The following is a 20,386-nucleotide window of genomic DNA, read 5'->3' on the forward strand; positions in this document are numbered from 1 at the left end:
AATTATGGCTTTGAGCATGCGCAGAGCAACTAAGTAGGACATAGGAATAGGTAACACAACATTTCAGGGCACCAGGTTTGTCGCCATCAGTTTGGGCAGTTAATATTCTCATAAAGGGCTGCATGAAGTGCTTCAAAAGACTTCAGGTACACTGTAAGAGTGTAGAGTCACTTCAAGTTTGAAAACGGTAATTGCCTGCAATCGAATTTATGTCAAGTTGGCATGTAATATATGTAAGAAACTCTCATTTTGTGTCAGAGTTAACTGGCAACATCACATCTTCACTAAATTCATCAGTAACTTTCACCTTTTTCTTGCTCTATTTTTCTGTTTAACTTGTACAGTGGTATTTATTTTGCCATAATAAATGCGTTCACATGACCTTAACAATTGATCAGATTGTTTGATTAAGTTAACAGCATACTCCGATTTCTGAGATCGGAGTAAGGTCTACCTTGATTTGTTTCTGATTTCTAGGTCAGACGTAACAGGACAAAGTGAAGAGCCATATCTGACATTTATTCTGAAGTTCTCTCACCATTCCGTATCTGAAAAATCATTAAGTACCACTTGCTCCGACCAGTATTACGTGTGCAGCAGCCCATCTCTGTCTGTAAAGGAGGGGGGCATGCTGCGTACACGTTGTCTCCATCTCAGCAGCAATGTAGAGAAAGTGCCGAGAAGAGCAGCACTGCTTATATTAGAAATCGTAAGAAAATAAAATTCTTTTTCACAGGTAAAGTAGGTCCATGCTTACAAAAAGCTGCAGCAGGAAGTTTATGGCACGTCTTTCTGTGATATTATTGGCTGTTGCAAAGCAATAATCAGATTATTGCTGTACTTATGTTTTCCCATGATCTAATTTTCCATGTAAACACGTTGATCAGATTACTCACAAAATCTAACTTTGTGCAGTTATCAGATTATTAAGTGTATGTAAATTAATTTAATGTGGTTCTCTCTAAATTGGGTCTAAAATTGTAATGCATAATGTCCTTTTAATGTCCTTGAAGTCTGGCATTTTAACTCATTTCTTGTCTTTAGAAGTGGCAAGTATGTTTACAAGCCTGTCATGAACAAGACCTGCTGCCCACAGTACACCATCAGGTAAGGAGAGTTTTCAAAAATAAATGTTGACAGAGGGTGTAGAAATTTAAGGGAGTGATTGTTTGTGAAATGCTGCTCTCTTTGGTTTGTTTCCATTCAGAAGCTCTGCATTTTATAAGTTGGAACAGTATATTTGAGGGGAAAAAATATGGCTGAAGTGTAAATTGTCTGTAAGTTTTTATTCACTTGGGTTTTACTTACCACGACCCTGAAATGGACAAGCAGAAAAGATGATGATGATGATGATGATGGTTTTTACTTTAATGCAGTTAGTCATTTTCAGAATGTGGAACTATGTCCACCTTAGGTAATCCAAAACAGGAAAAATAAGTAATTACCCACCTGTGGAGCAGGAATACACTCAGACAAAAATGTAAGCACGCAAACAGACTTGAGAATTAGCATATGGTTTTATGATGAAAATTGTGAATTCTGAGTTTAAATTGTGCATATCATGTATCTGTGTTAAATGCTGCTATAACCCTTTTCTCATCAGGAGTGTGTTTTTGGATGTGCAAGTAAACATTAAATGACTACTACTACTTTGTGTGTGTGTGTCTGTTTTTTGGTTGAAGATGCCATGCGTTGGATTTTCAGCCATCAAAATCGCATAAAAAAATCCTGAAGAAGGTGACGAAATTCCTATCTAAAGGAGAGATGCCTGTGGGTCAGAGTGATGGATGTGATGGTGAGTTAATCTCTGTATGTACAGACTGCTGTTTTTTAAACATTTTGATAGAAAGCTTTTATTTACAGTTGAGCTTTAAGCTATAATTTGCATTAGACCTTTTGTTTCATTTGTAAGACCTCTTACAGATATAGCCTCTCTCTCAGTTTGAAAAGTAAAATTGTTTGTCTTAGGTCTGTTCAAAGAGATCAGAGGCTTCCTAGAGCCTCTGGCTTCCTCTCTTCAGCGGACGGTAGCTATGGCTGCTGGAATTTTTTTATCAGGTGTGCTCTCAAACTCCCTCAAAATTTAAAGGAACGCTAAGTAAGATTTGTTATTTTTGCTTCTAGGCTCCCCCTACAGTTGACTTTTGTAATTCATTTTTAGAGCATTATCATGACATCAAAGGGTGGGGTGGGGGCGTGGTTTCTTACCCTTCTCCAAAAGTTACTAGCGCAGTTTCTTGAGTGGTGAACCTGGAGTAGCAACAACAGAGGCTCTATTCTCCCTTTTGCAGACCTCAAAATTATTTTGCAGCTGTAATTTCAAGGTAAAAATAATAACTAGTGTTCCTTTAAATGATTTGGGTAATTTTGTTACTTTTTGCCTTCAGTATATAGAGCTGGATGATATGAAAAAAAAAATGGTTGCTCTTTACTATTGTACTAGAACATGTATACTTTTAAGCCTTCATATAACAGAGACACTAATATATGACTTTTATATTTGACTAATATTAAAACAAATTTTGACTTGTTTTGACTTGGTCTTTTTATGTAGTTGTTGAACTGTTGAAGCTGACCTGAGTGAAAAATGAATGGTATGAGAATCTAAAAGGGCTCTTACTGTCTGCCCGCTGACTCATTCACTCATTGAGAAGGGTTACAGAACAGGATAAAATGAAATTAGTTGATATTTAATTTAAAATCCAAATGATTTTATAACACTTAATTATAATAAATTAAACTAAATTGTGTTTTAAAGAGTTTTTTTTTATCATCTTGCTCTTTCAAAAATATACATTTTATATCGTTTTGGCTTTGCATGTCTCTACATTAATTTAACCCTGTGCATATTGTTGCCCATGTGTTTTTTTTTTTTTTTTTTTTTCTGTCAAGTAACCTGAACTTTCTGGATATTAGATATTGTTAACTTTTTGCAAGTGCTCCAATAGCATGAAATAAACCTCAGGCTTGATACCATACATGTTGACTTTGAAACCAGGCCCAAACATACACAGCTGGTACAGCTTTCAAACCCAAATCCGATCTTTACTTGCTAACACACATTAACACACAGAGGTGGATTATCGGTGATGAGATATTGCAGTACTTTGCTTTATTGTTAAACACTTGAAAGAAAATGAAAAAAAAAATTGACACACATGTAAATCAGGGGTTCCCAATTGCATACAAAACAAAGTTGAGACTGACCTAAACATGATGTATAGTTCTGTAGCTTCATTTCCACTTCTGTTCTGAGCCAAGAATGTAAGTAGTGTTTCCACAGAAATGTTTCAGTGGAGAATTCTTACAAACTATGCTCAGCCTAGTTTATTCAAAGCTTATTTTAAGGTTTGGCTTAAAGCAACACTAGATAGCATTTTACTTTACAATTAGAGCTTCAAGATCATTGTGATGCCCCAATGACCTGTAACAGGGAGAAAAAAGCCTCTGTGGTCACTACTTGGGGCTCAGCACTGCAGAAACCAAACTATGTAACATTTGGGGAGGGTAGGAAAAATCACCCTCCCCCTTGCTTTCAGAACAGTGCTGTAAACGTGAATTGCACTCTGCAACCAGGAAGCCCCGGAGCTAAAATAATAAAAAAAAAATAATAATAATATATATCTCCAGAGGTGGAAAGTAACAAATTACATTTATTCGCTTTACTGTAATTAAGTAGTTTTTTAGTGTACTTGTTCTTTTTAAGTAGTTTTATTAAATCTCTAACTTTATTTTTACTTAAGAAACTTTTTGCTTGAAGTATTGTATTTCACTACATGTTAAATCACATCCATTACTGAGTAAAAATGTAAATAAAAATGCAAGAAAAAATTACACACTGGAAACTACTGAGCGGAGTGAATGATGGTCTGGAGAGCAATCTAGCGCAAAAACCACAAAAAATGTTGAGACTGACAAATCCGTCACCAGAGCAGACCCAGCTGAGTGCGAAACCCTTTTGAATTCTGAGTTGCTCTGGGAAAAAAAATTAACCCCTGGCCATATTTAATGGACCACTATGGCTTCAAGTGCAAGAAAAGCGACATCTTTATAATGCAGTGTGAGCTGTGTTTGCTAAAAGAGAATTAGCAGCTTATAAAAACCCAACATCAAACCTGTGCATGTAGAGCAAGTACAGGTGTGTTAAATAATAGTTGTACTGTTGAATTGGTAATTAAAAATAAATATCCCAACTTTAGTAAGAGGCTCAAATTAGCAAAAAATACATCGGTGTTTGTTGGTTGGTATTATCATGGGACTAAATGTTGAACTGGTGAAGGCTGTTAATATCATTGATAGATTGTGTTTGCCAGGGAAGTTGAAATTGTGGTGTCTGCAGTTTGGATTACTGCCTCATATTAGGTGGCCATTGATAGTTTATGATGTTTCAATCACAGAAGTAGAGAGGATGGAAAGGATTATTTACAATGCCATAAGGAAGTGGCTAGGGCTGCCACAGTGTTTAAGTAGCATGGCATGTGTTGGATTAATATGTTGGTTGAGGTTGTTGAGAATGAATTAGCCAGTGAAAGATTCAGGATGTTTTATTTTAAAGTAGAGATGGAAATGTTTACAGAGATTTTCTTGGTTGGGACTTGGTTACTCTCTCCCACCATTAGTGGGAGCATACAAACATTATAGAAAATGTTATCACCCTCAATTGTTCCATAAACAATCTTCCCCCAAGCATCAAGGTTATAAACCGATGATACACAGGCAGAGAAGAGACAAACAACTCTGAAAGAGTTCACAGTGACCTAAAACAAAATATGAGAGAATCAGAATAAAATATAGATTTAATATGAAATTACTTTCCAACAATCCCCCCTGTGATAATGTAATGAAAAAAAAAAATAATGATCAGGGACATGCAGTTGATAATTACATTTAAGATTACTATATATTCTGGACTAAGCTTACACACCCTGAGTTCTAAAAACTGAGGAGTCACTTGCTAATAGCAGTTACAGCTACATAATAATGATATGATGATTTGATTAATAAAAGACAGCATCCTATGGACCAGCTGTCCATATCAGATCAGAATTTGATCAAATGCACCTTTGACATACCGCACAGTGATTGGCTGAGCGGTCACAGCAACCTTGTGTTTAGGTAGTAATTGTCACAAAAGCCATTTGATGATGTACTGCACTAGTACAATTATCACAACATGGTATGGAAGAGGGGTACTGGAGTTACCCAACCAAGTTTAGTTGAGGAATTTAAATGTGCAAAGGTGAGTCATGAGATGATTTTGTCAGGATGGTGCAGTGGTAAAGGCAGCAGCGTCAATCACATAAACAGGAAGGAAGGAATCCAAAAGTGGCCGTGCAGGTAGCTAGGAACTCGTTAGATCTAAGGGATGTGATTGACCAAGTACAATGCTGAAGAGCAGGCCTTGGGTCAGGTGATTCGTGGAAAGCTGTTAGTAAGGCCACATCACCAGAGAGAAGGCAAATGATGACTAGTTTTATTTGCAAGCTGGAGGAAGTAGCATGGTGTGCAACAGCAGCGTCATAGGCAAAACAAGGCAGGTGGCTTTGATGGGAGAATCTAGAGAAGCGGAATTTTTCCTGGCAAGAGTTGTTGGTGATGGAGGAAAGCTGTATTAAGTTTTTGCTGGGAGCAACTTATGATGTCCTTCCAACCCCGCAAAATCTTGGACAGTGGGTAGGTGAAGACCCTAGTTGTGGATTATGCACAGGGGTTGGCACGCTGAAGCATATTCTATCAGCTTGGAAAGTTAGTTTGTCGCAGGGTCGGTATATGTGGAGACATAATCAGGTGCTAAGGATTTTAGCATGTTTGTTGGACAGCAAACGGCTATAGGTTAATGCTTTGATGAATAGCTTTTGTAATAAAATCGTTAATTTTGTGCGTGAGAGGGAAAGTTTTTGAGAAATTGTGAGGCTACAAATATTGGTAGATGGGTTGAAGCAGGAGATTGGAAATTGCTGGTGGATGTAGAAAAAATGCTGCAGGTCCCAGAGTGCATTGTGTTAACTGCACTTAGGTCAAACGTGGTGCTCTACTCTGAAAGTAAACAGAGAGTTTATTTCATAGAGTTAACAGTTACACTCAAAGATGCAGTAGATGAAGCATTCGAAAGGAAGAATCTGAAGTACACAGACTCGGCGGCCGAGTTGAGGGAACACAGGTGGCAGGCACATGTAAGGCCGGTGGAGATATTAGAGGTGTTAGAGTATTTGTAGCCAAATTGGCCACATTCCTGCTTGTGCAGTTCAACATCTGGGGCCGGAAACTAAGGGCAGCTTTGAAGGAGTTATCAGACGCACTTGAAGGTCTAGTCAGTGGCTGTGGATAAGGAGAGCACAGATTACTTGGAGAAAAGCACTGTAGAGGTGCTACTGGGATTGTTGGTGACATAACATGTAAAGTTAACATGGAACTGGTGGCACTGAGCATGCATTAACAGTGCCAGTGGGGCTAGGTACAGGCTTAGTCATCAGGGAGGCCAGTGTGGATTTACGGTTGTTAATGGTAAAGGGTAAGGTAGGACTGTAAAGCTGACTTGGAGAGTGGTGGGTCTGGGATGCCAGACTTCACTGTTGAGCTGTCTGGAGGTGTTGTGGGCTTAATTTAGTGAAACCCCAATGAGAGGAGGTGCCTGCCTGATGACCTGCCTGTGAAGAGCTAGTGATACAGTGGCTGGTTTTGGGTACTCATGGGCTGGGCTCAATCAGTAACCGTAGTTGTTAAGGATAGCTGGTTGCTGATAGGATCATAAAGGAATTTACATAATACCATGGTTTATTGTACATCTGATGATATATATTTTATCAAATTCCTCCACCTCAGAGCCACTTTCCACCATACTTCACTGAGCCTAATTGACTGTATGTAATGAACATATGCCATATTATGGGTAACTGCATGATGCCATATATATATATATATATATAAATCTAATATATATATATATATATATATATATATATATATATATATATATATATATATATATATATATATATATATATAAATCTAATATATATATATAAATCTAAAATATAGTATGTATGTTTTTAATAGGTGAACAAATGGACTCTGCATTTGGAGAAGGAGGGTATGTGCCTACATTGGAACCTATGAAAATCCAGCAAGCGGAGTGTCCCATCCTGCCCAGCAACACTGAAATCAACAGGGACACCAGACCAGCATCAGCTGAAACATCAAGAGATGAACAAACTTCTCCAACAGGCCCTCGACCTGTGCCTAAACCAGGTGAGCACTAAAAGCTGGAGGGTAAAAAACAAAATACTTCACATCAGATTCCTACACTAAACAAACAAATACGCTGTTTTTTATTCTTTTCTATTATTATTTTGAAGTTAGTGTGTTGTAGCAAAATTTTAAATTATGACATCCTCTCAGAAAGCACCCCGTAGGGGTTGCAAAACCTGTTGGAGAGTTCTGTCGTAGAACAGCAGAGGGCAGCAGACATCCACAAGTGTGAGTGTTGAGGCCCAATGTCTATGAAGTCCTTTCCATGGTAATATTTCCAAAATTCACCATGATGACCCTGACATTTAAGAAAACAAGTCTGGTAGCAACTCAGATTTCATTTAGAGGTGAACCTATAAGCAAACTTGAATAAGTAAGGAAATCTAGGTTAAATATTCCCTAGAACATTGAAACTGTAGCTCTCTGAACCTACTACATTTCTTTCCGCATGAGGATTCCACAATTGGGTGAAATTTACAGCCCAAACACGACAGACTGAAACACAGCACTTCCACACCTCCCAGAAATGAGCACCTCAGGAATGTTCCGGAAATGGCAAAGATTTAGAAACGCTCCCTAAAGGAGGTGAAAACCCCATCTCTCTTCCTCCCCCCTCCTTAAACTATAAACACCTGGTGACAAATTTACAGTAACAGACTTTATAACTACCTTTATGCCTTTATCGCCCTGGGTGCAGATGGAGTCCAGTGGCAGATATTATACAAGTGTTTACAGAATGTAAAGAGTTTATAACACTCTATAGAGTGCAAATATTCCACAGAGAATTGGTAATTACTTAATGCCACTAAGCAGCGTCTGAGATCACAAATGCAGGAATTTAATCAGCGTGTTGTATATTTTCTTGTATCTTTTTATATCTGTTCCAACTTGCCAGAGCCAATCCCAGCTTTGGCTGTGTTTTGTTGTGTGTGCTTAATTTTGATCGATATTTTAAGATTTCTTCTGACATGGATCAAAGTGACTGAACACACTCACACTCACAGTGTGTTTAAGTGTTGCTTTAAGGTTTGCTCTATTGGAGCTAATATGCATATGTGCTAGACTTCTGGCTGGAGTTATGGGCTTTGTCTTTACATGCTAGACAAAACCTGTGAGTGTGATTATATGTACTATATGTATATGTCCTCGCATGTGTGTTCTTTAGCACACCTGGCAGTGAGCAAGTGTGTGTGCTTGAATATTAACTAGAGTGTGAAGTCAAAATAATTATTAAATAATAATAATATCCAGATTATTATTATTATTTAAGCCAAATGCAGTTTTTTTTAAAGCTGTTAGATGTCAGTCTCAGATGTACGACGGAGTTTTAGGGCCACAGCGGTAAAAAAAAAAATAAAATAAAACAAGATTCCGAGATTAAAGTCGGAATAATTCTGAGAAAAAAAGTCGGAATAATTCTGAGAAAAAAAGTCGGAATAATTCTGAGAAAAAAAGTCGGAATAATTCTGAGAAAAAATCTCAGAATAATTCGCTGCGTATAATGGAGCAGACACAGTGTAAAAGTGTAGAACTCCGGCGCCCACGAAGCTCCATCGTGTTACGGCTCGGACTCGTACAAAAAACTAAAGCCTTTATGCATCTCAGTCAGGGGCTGCGTCATGTCGTGTGAATGCGTTTAATAAATAAATCATGCATAAGGCTTTAGTTTTTTGTACGAGTCCGAGCCGTAACGCGATGGAGCTTCGTGGGCGCCGGAGTTCTACGTATAATGGAGCAGATACAGTGTAACTGTGGAATGCAATGTGTTGCTTAAGTCCTGCTATGGTATAGATTTCAGGAATAAACACTCTTCCCTTCCACATCAGGGCCACAGTGTGATTAGTGTTTAAACCCTGAATCAGTGCACGAACCCATGGCATGTAGTTTCACGATACAATTAATGATCACGAAAATGATGGATACAGAACGAGTAGAACTCCGGCGCCCACGAAGCTCCATCGCGTTACGGCTCGGACTCGTACAAAAAACTAAAGCCTTATGCATGATTTATTTATTAAACGCATTCACACGACATGACGCAGCCCCTGACTGAGATGCATAAAGGCTTTAGTTTTTTGTACGAGTCCGAGCCGTAACACGATGGAGCCTCGTGGGCGCCGGAGTTCTACACTTTTACACTGTGTCTGCTCCATTATACGCAGCAAATTATTCTGAGATTTTTTCTCAGAATTATTCCGACTTTTTTTCTCAGAATTTTTCCGACTTTTTTTCTCAGAATTATTCCGACTTTAATCTCGGAATCTTGTTTTTTTTTTTTTACCGCTGTGGCCCTAAAACTCCGTCGTACAGATGTTTATATCAAAGCAAAAAGAATTTGAGTTGAGTATGCTTATTCCTTTGGATTGAGGCATATGCATGTAAATCAAAGACAGCAAAATATGCGTACTGTGACGTGTCACCAACAATGAAAATCCTTATTTATTATTTGGATCTTATATCTTGTTGGTAGAAATAAATATCTGCTTTGGCTATACTGGAAAATTCTTTGTGGGTGTGTTTTTGAATGGAGTATCTGAGGATTATATTTTACAGGAGAAGTATCCGAAGATCAAAAAGTTTTTCTTGTAAGTTTATAAATTAGAGATAAAACAAGATGCAGAATTGAAGGCAAGCAGAAAAATCATATTTTGTTTACTAAATTATATTTTGTTTAAAAATAATACTAATTATTTTAGGAACTCCTAACAGAACAATGATGTGACATAGTGAGTGACTTGTTGACATGGTACAGAACTCTGGAGTATAGCACTGTCATTAAAAATCCATTTTCTGTTTTCTCTTGTGGATTTGTTCTTTTGAGAATCTCACTGCTGTAAATAATAAGAATAACAAGCAAATTCATCAAGACAACATGGAAAAGGAGTCCCTAGGGAAAGTGAACCCCTAGCGTGTTTCTGACTACTGCTGAGCCCTCAAAAAATAAATTAATTAAAAAAAATAATAATAAAATAAAATAAAATAAATATATATATATATATCTATATATATATATATATATATATATATATATATATATGTGTGTGTGTGTGTGTGTGTTCCAGAAAAAATGTGAAGGGTTCATTAGGGGAATGGCAGTGTGTTTTATGAAGTGTTAACTGCAGAAGAGGGAGAATGTGTCTTCCGCAGGAACAGATCTTTCAAGCTTTAAATCCCCCCCAAAACAGTGCCTCTCAACGGAGGTATGTGTTTTGTATTCTGTTCATGTGTTTTTCAGCCATTTTGCACCTTCCAAATGGAACATATTGGTTTTGTCATGTTGAGTTGTGCAATATGAAGATATTTATCATTATAATGATTTGATGATATCTTTTTCACCCACCTATGGAGCAGAAAAAGAGCAACATGCGCTTTTCAACGTTCGGAGGTCACAGCAGTGTCCAGACTCCTTCAGTTAATATTTCTCAACCATGGTTCAGCCAGCAACACACACCGCCAGTTTTGGGCAAAGCCAGTTTATTTCTATCCCATTTATCAATCCACTGCTGTGTACCACCGCTGGGCCTTTTTCCAGCATGCAGATAGACTGTAGAGCTAGAAAATGATGAGGAAACCCCCTCCTGAATTTTATAAAAATCGAGAACATCTCCTAACTCTCTGGTCTAAGGACTCATACTGGTGTAGCCTGGTGTACTTATGCAAACATGGAATGGCTGCTCTTCTGCCTAGAAGGCAGCAGTGTTGCCCATTTTATGGTAGGTGTCTTAAACGAGAAGTGGTTAAAATAAGTTCACAGGCGAAGCACAACACTGACCAACATTAATAATGGTGGTCAGTTATCAGAAATATTTGACTGATACCCAACATTGACTTCTACTATTCAATTATTTGTCATAATAATTGGTAGGTTTCTTGATTTCCCATATGTGTTTAATGATAGTCCTCCTATGTATGAAACAGACGGTGATGAAACAGCCTGCTTCCTCCAGCACATTTCAACACGGCTCTAATAGGTCCGGGGCTTGGGTCGGACATTAACAGGACACAGGCCTTCTCTCTGGCTGCGGCCCAGCGTCTGCTCTGCTTATCCTGCTGGTGTTTATTCTCACTTGGATGAAAATGGTTCAGCTGGCCGCTCGTCCCTGTGCTGTGTTTACAGCGCCCGTCGGAAATGTTCCCTCTATTTAGCCATCCGAAGATATTAACAGGAAAAAGAAGGAAGGTGTGCGGATGTTACTAAGGGGCTAATCACCTTCACTGTTACTGATAGCGCTTTGTCAATGAGGAGCATTTGCTGTTTGGGAAAAAAGAGGGAAGGGAAGCAGTAGGTGAAGTTCAAACTCCTCCAGGTCCAGCCACAAGCAGCTTTTTTAAGAAACAGAGAAAGAAAAGCAACAGTTCATGGGGTCTAGGCATGATCTCACAACTATACACTGTTTTGAATTCTATATTACTCTATATTAATGTGGTGAAAATGGCAATAAATCAAAAATCCTGGGTCATTTTGACTTCTGTGCAATTTTGAAATTTAGTTTTAATGGCCAAAAATGTAGTCCTTTTTGATTGTGTTGTTTAATATAGTTGTTAGTTCTCTACTTTAATAGAGACAAAGGGAAAAGTTACTTCTGGCATCGTGTAAAGAATGTAGGATTAAAATTGGGTCAGAAATGGGGTTTTATGGTTTGTTATGCATGAGAGATGGCTTGATACCTCTTCTTACTTTTCAGATACTGATGCCAATATTAATATTGAAAGAAACCGTAAATATTTCCTGATATTAATACCTATATATTTTTGATTGGAGAAGCACTACACATAAAATGTGTAGCAGGTATGATTTGGGTGGTCTATCATTCTCAGGGCTGCAGTGATGTCATGGTGGTGTGTTAGTGTATCTTGTGCTAATATACAAACACCTACCTTCTACCATCTGTTGCTGCACAGTTTGTGTTAGTCTTATATGTAGAATATTTATTTTACGTTCCTGTGGACTGTGTCTTTTGGCCACTGTTGACCAACGCAAACTGACCAGCAGCCAATAAACTACTGTCTCTGGCATATCTACAAGGAGGAACAAAATATAGGTGTGTATAATACAATGGCTGGTCTGGATTTGAAAACCTCTGTCTGAGAATGATGCCCCACCCAAATAATACCTTCTCTGTGGTGGTCCTCTGATTGGAAAAACAGGGTGAAATGGAATGTAAAAAGTATGCAGAACAACAGGTGGAGTTTTACAGAACTTTATGATAAGTGGAACTCATCAAATGGACAGTAGGGTGTAGAAGGAGGTCATGTTAACATTCTGACGTATTTGTGTACCTAAATACACCCAATAGCATCACGACAAACAATGTGTGTAAATGCTGTTTCACACTAGGCTATTTATTTATTTATTTATTTGTGGAGTGGATTCGGTTCTCCTAATACCCCTACGGATTTGCATAATTCATTGTAAGGCAGAATTGGAAGACCTAAAAAAACTAACAAACACGGCTCTAAAATACACTCTAAAATACTTCTAATACCATGGACCTATAAAGTACTGCTTATATATTACTAATAGCAATAGTTGAATTAATACTGAAATGTATAGCTAATATATACAAATGTGAATAAATGAATTTTTTTGTAACATATAATACTAAATAACTTTCCAACATCCTTCTACTCTTACCATTTTATGAGAACGAGCATAAAATTGAAAATGGCAGTTGACATTTTATTAAATAAATATAGTCTTAAAAATTGAATAGTAATATACTACATTCACAATCACATTGAAATAACCATTTTTTAAAGTGGTGCTTCTCACATTTTCTATTTTATGCCTCTAGATTTAGTCCTTCTTGGCTTTGTAGTATTTCACTGGGTTGGTCTTGGTTTGTTTCTTGTTCATTTTGCTCAGTCTCTAGCCTTTGCATACATTCAGTAAGAAGCTGAAACTGGGCTTTATTTACATTGTTTTTTCAAAATACTGGGAGATCACGTTCCCTCCCTGGAATAAAGAAGCTGGGGAACCCTGCTCAGCCCTTCCCTTACAGACTGAACTACTGTTACGTAGACCTTGTTGTATAATTTTTTTTTTTTTTAACACAAACAGATTTTATTAAATCTTACCTATGGAAAGTGTGAAACATTATGCAGTTTACACATGAACAAGTTTAATTAATTAATACTTTTAATTAAGTAGTAATTTCTTCAAGGTCATCTGGCATACCACCACTTGTTGCTTCACACGTACCACAGTTTGAGAACCACTGCTCAATATACTTTTGGATACAATATTATCCCTAAAACACGTTAAGAATGTTTTTGCAGCACTTTTTTTCTTGATGGAACTCATTTTTAGACTACTTAATTTTGAGGTTATTTTTTTATTGAATAAAATGATAATTGCCATTTTTAATACTATACAACTGTTAAAACTTCTTTGAACACCTAATACTACAGACCTGTAAATATTTTTAGCTAAAATGCTATTAATTATTTCATTTGAAACAGATTAACTTGACTGACAGTGAGACATTTCTAAATCAAGTGAGTCTTTGCTGGTCACTCGCACTCAGCAGTTGGAACAGAATCTTGAAAATTGCTCATTGTTTGCTTCAGGCCAGTGGGTGTATATACAATGTTTTATTTTATATTAATTAATTAATTTATTTATATTGTATACTATTTATTGACTTAAATCTGAATCAATCCTGAACACGCAGTTACAATTTGGGTGTGAGAAATAAGTTAGTACAAGAATTAGAAAAAGACAAATACTCTGTTTCAGCTCTCTTCAAACTATGCCTTAATTCTCCTTGTTTGTAACCTTACTCAAATATTTTTTTCCATGCTTTTTAGCAAACAGCAGCTGTAAGCTGTTTTACCTCTAGGTTTCCTTTTCTGCTGACCCAGCTGGAGATGAAGTGTCTGAGTTGGTGCAGGAATACACTGAACAGTGTAGACCAGGGGTTATTCCAGGACCAGGGCTAATTGAAATATGTAGTCTGTCCAGAGCTTTCCACAGAATTCCTACTGATTGAGCTAATACTAAATGTTGGATTGGATATAATATGAGAATAACTCTGATCCAAAATATTACTTTCTATACTCTTAAGTCTGGTGAACAGAATTTGCCATTTAAGACATTTTTGTCTCCACAGCTCCACATCAAATCAGGTGCCATCTAGCTCGGTGAACGTGCAAACTGCACTGGCATGTTATTTTATACTGTTATAATCTCACAGCAGTGTGAGGCACCTGCAGTCAGCATCCCAGTTCTTTCCCTTTCGGCTAAATTAATTGATGCACAGCCTCACTGAGTAAAATTTCCACCAACGAACAATTCAAGACAAACTCTAGTGAATACAACCTGTAGGATATTAAATCAGTGGTGTAGGTTTTATGGTTTTCAAAAGAGAAACTCAAATTTAATTTATTAAATATTAATTAATTAATTGTCATGCTGTGCCTATAAAATGTATTCACCCAGTGGTCCCATTTTAGCATTTTATACAAATGGAATCATAGTCAATATTATTTTGCTCTTTTGCCAAGAACTTATAAAATCGACAGTCTTTATTGTAAAATAAATGATTGTATAAATATTCACTCCCTTGAGACTCCCTAATTTAACAGAGGTCCAGGCAATTGGTGCTAGCAGTATCACAATTGTTGAAATTCGAAGTGAATATTGCTCAAGTAGTACAAACTGGCACAATTAGTACATTATACACGCTCAGAGACAAAAAGGTATAGTAGAGGTACTTTATCAGTCACTAAAGGTACAAACAGTGTAAATACCTTTTTAATGGTACAATAGGGCGGCACAGTGGCGCAGCAGGTAGTGTCGCAGTCACACAACTCCAGGGGCCTGGAGGTTGTGGGTTAGATTCCCGCTCCGGGTGACTGTCTGTGAGGAGTTGGTGTGTTCTCCCCGTGTCCGCGTGGGTTTCCTCCGGGTGCTCCGGTTTCCTCCCACAGTCCAAAAACACACGTTGCAGGTGGATTGGCGACTCGAAAGTGTCCGTAGGTGTGAATGTGTGTGTGTGTCTGTGTTGCCCTGTGAAGGACTGGCGTCCCCTCCAGGGTGTATTCCCGCCTTGCGCCCGATGATTCCAGGTAGGCTCTGGACCCCCCGCGACCCTAAATTGGATAAGCGGTTACAGATAATGGATGGATGGATGGATGGTACAATAGTGTATTTAATGCCCAGTCCAGTTCTTTAAGGGTACATTGCATTCTTTTCCCCAGTAAGTTTTTATTATAGAGCTGTGTAAATTAAAAATATATAATAAGTATATAAGTCCTGGTGATGAAAAGCGCTGTATGAAATCAACCCAATTTTAAAATGTACAATTATAATACAATAAGGTACATTTATGTTCCCTAATTAAAGTTACTTATTATGTAACATTTAGGGTACCACCAAAGTGACAGCAAAAGGTTCAGAGGCTGGATCTCCAGGTCACCGAACAGCACCTTAAGATCAGTTAAATCCAGCTTTAAGAAATGGAAGGAACGTTGCACACAGGGTTTCTATAATGCTTTATAGTTAGGGCGGCTGCCTTGACAACGTCGTCCACCCCCCCCCCCCACCCCCACAATTCGTTTTGTTCAATTCATTCAGTTTCTTATCAAGGCTTCCGATGTGTTTGCGCGTAGCTTTCTGCCATGTCTAGTGATCCGGGATTAATCAATCCATTGTAGAAAATACTCCATAATAAGAGATCCTTCTAATTTCACAAGTGCATTCTGTGACTCGTATAATGTGTTTATCCTCAGTTTTCAGTTACAAACACTCATTCTGAACTGTAATCCAGTGTTTAAGGCGAGCTGTGTGTCGTGTCTGAGTTTCGCTATGGCTGTGTGTACACGTGGTCAGAGCATGTGCAGCCCACGCTTGTAAACAATGTTTTGAATATTGATTTGAATTTGCACTCGATTCGTGAACCGATTCACTCTGAAATTCCCCATCGTGTAAGTTCTTCAAAGCACCCTGTTGTCGTCGTCCCCGGTCAACAAAGGTACCACCTTGACTAACCAATTTTCTGTGGAAAAACCTGGGCACATGTGTAATCTACCTTTGGCAGGCCATTCTCACAAACTGTCCAATAGTGAGAGAGGCTACCAAGGCACTTTTGTCTACTCAGAATGATTAAAAGTTCAGCAGTTGACATGGGTGAGACTCTGCGTACGACACGTTGCTCAGGTTCTTTATGGGAGAGTGGCATACAGAAAGCCACTGTTAAAGAAAGCACATAGTAAATCTGGATTACAGTTCCTTCAAAGGCATGTGAGAGACTCCAAGGTCAACTGGAAAAAGGTTGTTTGGTCTGAGGAGACTTTATTGGCCATCAGACTAGCCACTAATTGTTTAGACAATAGTTGGTCTTTTCAATCTGGATTGGCTTTTCAGAAGAAAATCTCTATGATAGACATTATGTATTGAGTACATGGCTCTCTTTGCTTCCTTAACTCTCTTTATTTACTCTCCCTTTATCTCCCTATCTCTCTGCTGTGCTTGCTGACCGGGCAGCATGCGGATGGTTGTGTAGTGGGTGCTGGCACAGGGAGAGGCAGGAAATGGCCCCGCTTTCCTTATTGCTCCAAACAGGATGTCGGCATGTAAACTGTTGACACGGGACGCCCGGAGCGCTCGCAGGACCTGGAATATGGCCAGAAAAGAGAAGGAGGGAAAAGAGGGAGGCGTGCATGTCAATGTACAGTGCACTGTTATATGAATGAAGAAAAGCCTGTGTCCAGCTGGGCACAGCATGGAGCTTTGTGCTATCTTTATCTAGACCTAGAGCATTGGAATGGCTGGTATTTCACAAAGCGGGGCTCAGCTTTTAACAAAAAAAAAAAAAAAAAAATAACCAGAGTATCAGTCAGTTTAGGATTCCATTTGGAATGAAGCATATCTACAATTACATTGAATGATCCAGGATTAAATTAAAGCCATTTTAACCCTGTCTCTAAAACTAGTAAATGTTGAATGTCTAGAGTTCCACATTCTTGATTAATATTAATCTTTATGTCTATAAAGTTTTAAAGACACTGGACTTCCTCTGAAATTATAGGTGTTTACAGGGACTTCTCCACTTTGGCTAAAGTATAAGCATCAGATTTTCTGGGAAGTATTAACACTAGATTGCTATGAGGATTTGGTTGCATTTAACCACAGGAGCATTAGTCAGATCACGTATAGATGTTGCATGATAAGTTATCGATTACAAGCCACAATTTCTTGGATGGAATTTCTTGAATTAAGCTCTTTCTTATTCTTCTACTGCCCAGTGCTCTTAGGTTTCATACCCCCCACCTTTTACTAAAGTCCCTCTTATAACTCATATGAGCTCTCCAATGTCATTGTGAGCTTGGAACTGGTCTAATATGTCTACAGAGCCCCAGTGTCTGTAAACATGTAGAAAAAAACTGTATGTCTCTTTCTGGTAAGCTAGGCTTTCACTCTCTCTGCTCATGACAGAAAAGGCATCTAGACTTCACTAGACAATGGTGAGAATTCTAAACATTCTTAAAGCATGAACTGAAATGAGGATATTGCTCTATTCCTGCTCCATGATATTGACTAATATTGGTAATATTGACAACTTTTGCTATTTCTGTAGAAATGTCTCCAAATTCAGGAGACTGCTAACTGCATTAGCGAATGTGCAACAAAACAGTACGACTTAGTTACAAATGAGTTTCTGTGGTAATTCAAACAGTGAATAAAAACCACACACAAACAAGAGTTGTTTTTCCTCAAACATACCATTCCACCCTAAAAGACATGGAGCTTCTGAATGTATACAAACCAAAGAGAACACTTCCCTACAATCATAGACGTCCCCTTTATTACCCATGAATTCACAAGAAAGACTAAAATTTTGGGCATGTAGTATTGGTGGTCAAAGGTTTGTTTATGACATTGCATGGCTTTTTCTACCCTCCTCTGCTGTGTAATGTTTCCGTATGTTATGACTCCCTGTCTTAGTTAAATGCTAAGTGTGTGGCAGGTTTCCAGGGCTTCTGCTATGAAATAGTAACACAGTGAGGTTCTCCACCCCTACACTCCGGAATACAGTCCAGCAATACCTGTGTCTTCTCCAAGCCACCCTGGGCCATAGCAACTCCATGCTTTCATTTAAACAAAAGTGGTTTTTTGCCTCGCAAAAAAAGCAGCAGGAGTCAACAAACACAGTCCATGTTGTTTTACTGCCTCAGCCGCTATGATGTCATGTAGTCAGAGGAGGGGAAAATGAGTTCCATCTACACAGAAGGACCAGATCCTGCTATTTAACTGACTTGAGCTGGACATAGAACCCTGCTATTCACATGCGTGTTCACCATGTGCTTCACACATGCATGCAAATGCAGATACACCATCTTGCAGTGCTTTATATTGTCCTGGGTGGGGGTGGAAGGGGTGGGTGGGAGCTGCTCTACAGCTATAGCATAAGGGGGGAAAATACTACAATTATAGACATGCACAACCATAGCCCTGCAGCTACTCAACAAGTAGTGATCAGAAACATTCTCCAACACCCAGCAAAATGGATCCAAATGTAGAATTCACACAATACCTGCTTTTAATTATGGTCCTTTTGCTTAGTATTAGAAGGGATGTCAGATGGGTAAGCTGTTTATAATTTTAACGGTAGGGTCCTGCATGAATGGGCTATTGACTTCAAAATAAATATATTAGCATATTACCATATGTCTTCTTTTTTCCAGACACGTTTTTTGGGATGTGAAAAATGTTTTCGGCCGGGATTTTTAAATTGTGTAAAATGTCTGGGATTTCTCAGGGATTTTACATCAGGGTTTAGACATGGATAAGTCCTGCATTCTCACCACCACTACTGGACTACTACCTACATCTACATCAGCCATTGGTCAAACAGCTGACTCACAACATCCAAAAAACATCTAACCACCAATATAAATACACACAAATCAATTTGACATTACCTGACTTTATTTTATTGATGCGTTTATTAATGTTTTTACATTGGCATAAAAAATTGTGTAAAAAGTTTAAGACAAAAACATTGTCTTAAAAGAACCCCAACATATTAAGGATATTATTTGAAATGAAAAAGGATCATTGAGCAATGTAGTTTATTAAGGATATTTATTTGTCTTGGTAAATGGGTAAGTATTTGTGTATTAATGTATTTGCATTATCTCCTGTCCTCACACACACTCACGTTGCCACGGTCCTACAACTATAACTTACATGTAGCCCTCCTGGTCACAGCATCCTAAACCTGATGCTTCCCCAGGGCCTTCTTTTTTTATTTATTTATTTATTTATTTATTTATTTATTTTTATTTTTTTTATTTTTTTTTTTAAAAAACCAAAGTATGGTCACCCTAAATACACCAGTCAGCCAGTCATAACATTATGACCACCTCCTTGTTTCTGCACTCATTGTCCATTCTCTCGGCCCTATTTACCATATAGGAGGACTTTGTTGTCCTGCATTTACAAACATAAGTCCATCTGTTTCTTTGTATACCTTATTTGCCTCCTTTCCCCCTTTTCTTGGATGGCCAGGAACCTTACAGGACATCCACAGAGCAGGTATGATTTGAGTGGTGGATCATTCTCAGTGCTGCAGTGACAGTTTTGTAGATGGAGAGTCACAGAAAACATAGCCCATCTGTTGCTGTACAGTTTTTGTTGGTTGTCTTCTAGCCCATCATTAATAGTCACTGAACGCTGCCCACAGGATGCTGTTGGCTGGATATTTTTGGTTGATGGACTATTCTCAGTCCAGCAGTGACACTCAGGGTTTAAACATTTCCAGCAGCACTGATGTGTCAGATCCACAGCACACAATAAAACACTGCCACCTCATCAGTCACTACAGTGCTGAGAATGATCCATCATACCTTCTCTGTGGTGGTTCTCTGGGGTCCTGACCATGGAAGAACAGAGTGGGAAGTGGCAAACAATGTATACAGAGCAACAGCTGGACTCCAGTCTGTAATTGTAGAACTACAAAGTGCTTGTGTGTGTACATTGGAGCTGAGAGAATAGACAATGAGTGTAGAAACAAGGAGGTGCTCATAATGTTATGGTTGACCAGTGTATTTTATGGTTGATTGCTGTCACTGTGGTAGTAGTGTTTGGTTTCTTTGTGGTGGTACCATGAAGGGAACATATTCAGTACCTTTT

At 38.3% G+C, this 20,386-nt stretch overlaps 1 protein-coding gene across 6 annotated transcripts in view; it reads left to right on the forward strand.

The window, feature by feature from the left end:
- Positions 1-20,386, forward strand: part of LOC136705540 (arginyl-tRNA--protein transferase 1) — a 140,481-nt gene that overhangs the window by 11,873 nt on the left and 108,222 nt on the right. For 5 of the 6 annotated variants that reach the window (XM_066679166.1, XM_066679165.1, XM_066679168.1 and 2 more), the window contains exons 3-6: positions 1,045-1,107; positions 1,683-1,795; positions 1,969-2,058; positions 7,057-7,248. In XM_066679166.1, coding sequence (XP_066535263.1) covers positions 1,045-1,107; positions 1,683-1,795; positions 1,969-2,058; positions 7,057-7,248 — 458 coding nt within the window. The remainder of the gene's footprint in view (positions 1-1,044; positions 1,108-1,682; positions 1,796-1,968; positions 2,059-7,056; positions 7,249-20,386) is intronic. The other variant, XM_066679167.1, reaches the window with a different exon arrangement.

This window comes from Hoplias malabaricus, chromosome 8 (genome assembly GCF_029633855.1).
Source record: "Hoplias malabaricus isolate fHopMal1 chromosome 8, fHopMal1.hap1, whole genome shotgun sequence".
Taxonomy (NCBI): domain Eukaryota; kingdom Metazoa; phylum Chordata; class Actinopteri; order Characiformes; family Erythrinidae; genus Hoplias; species Hoplias malabaricus.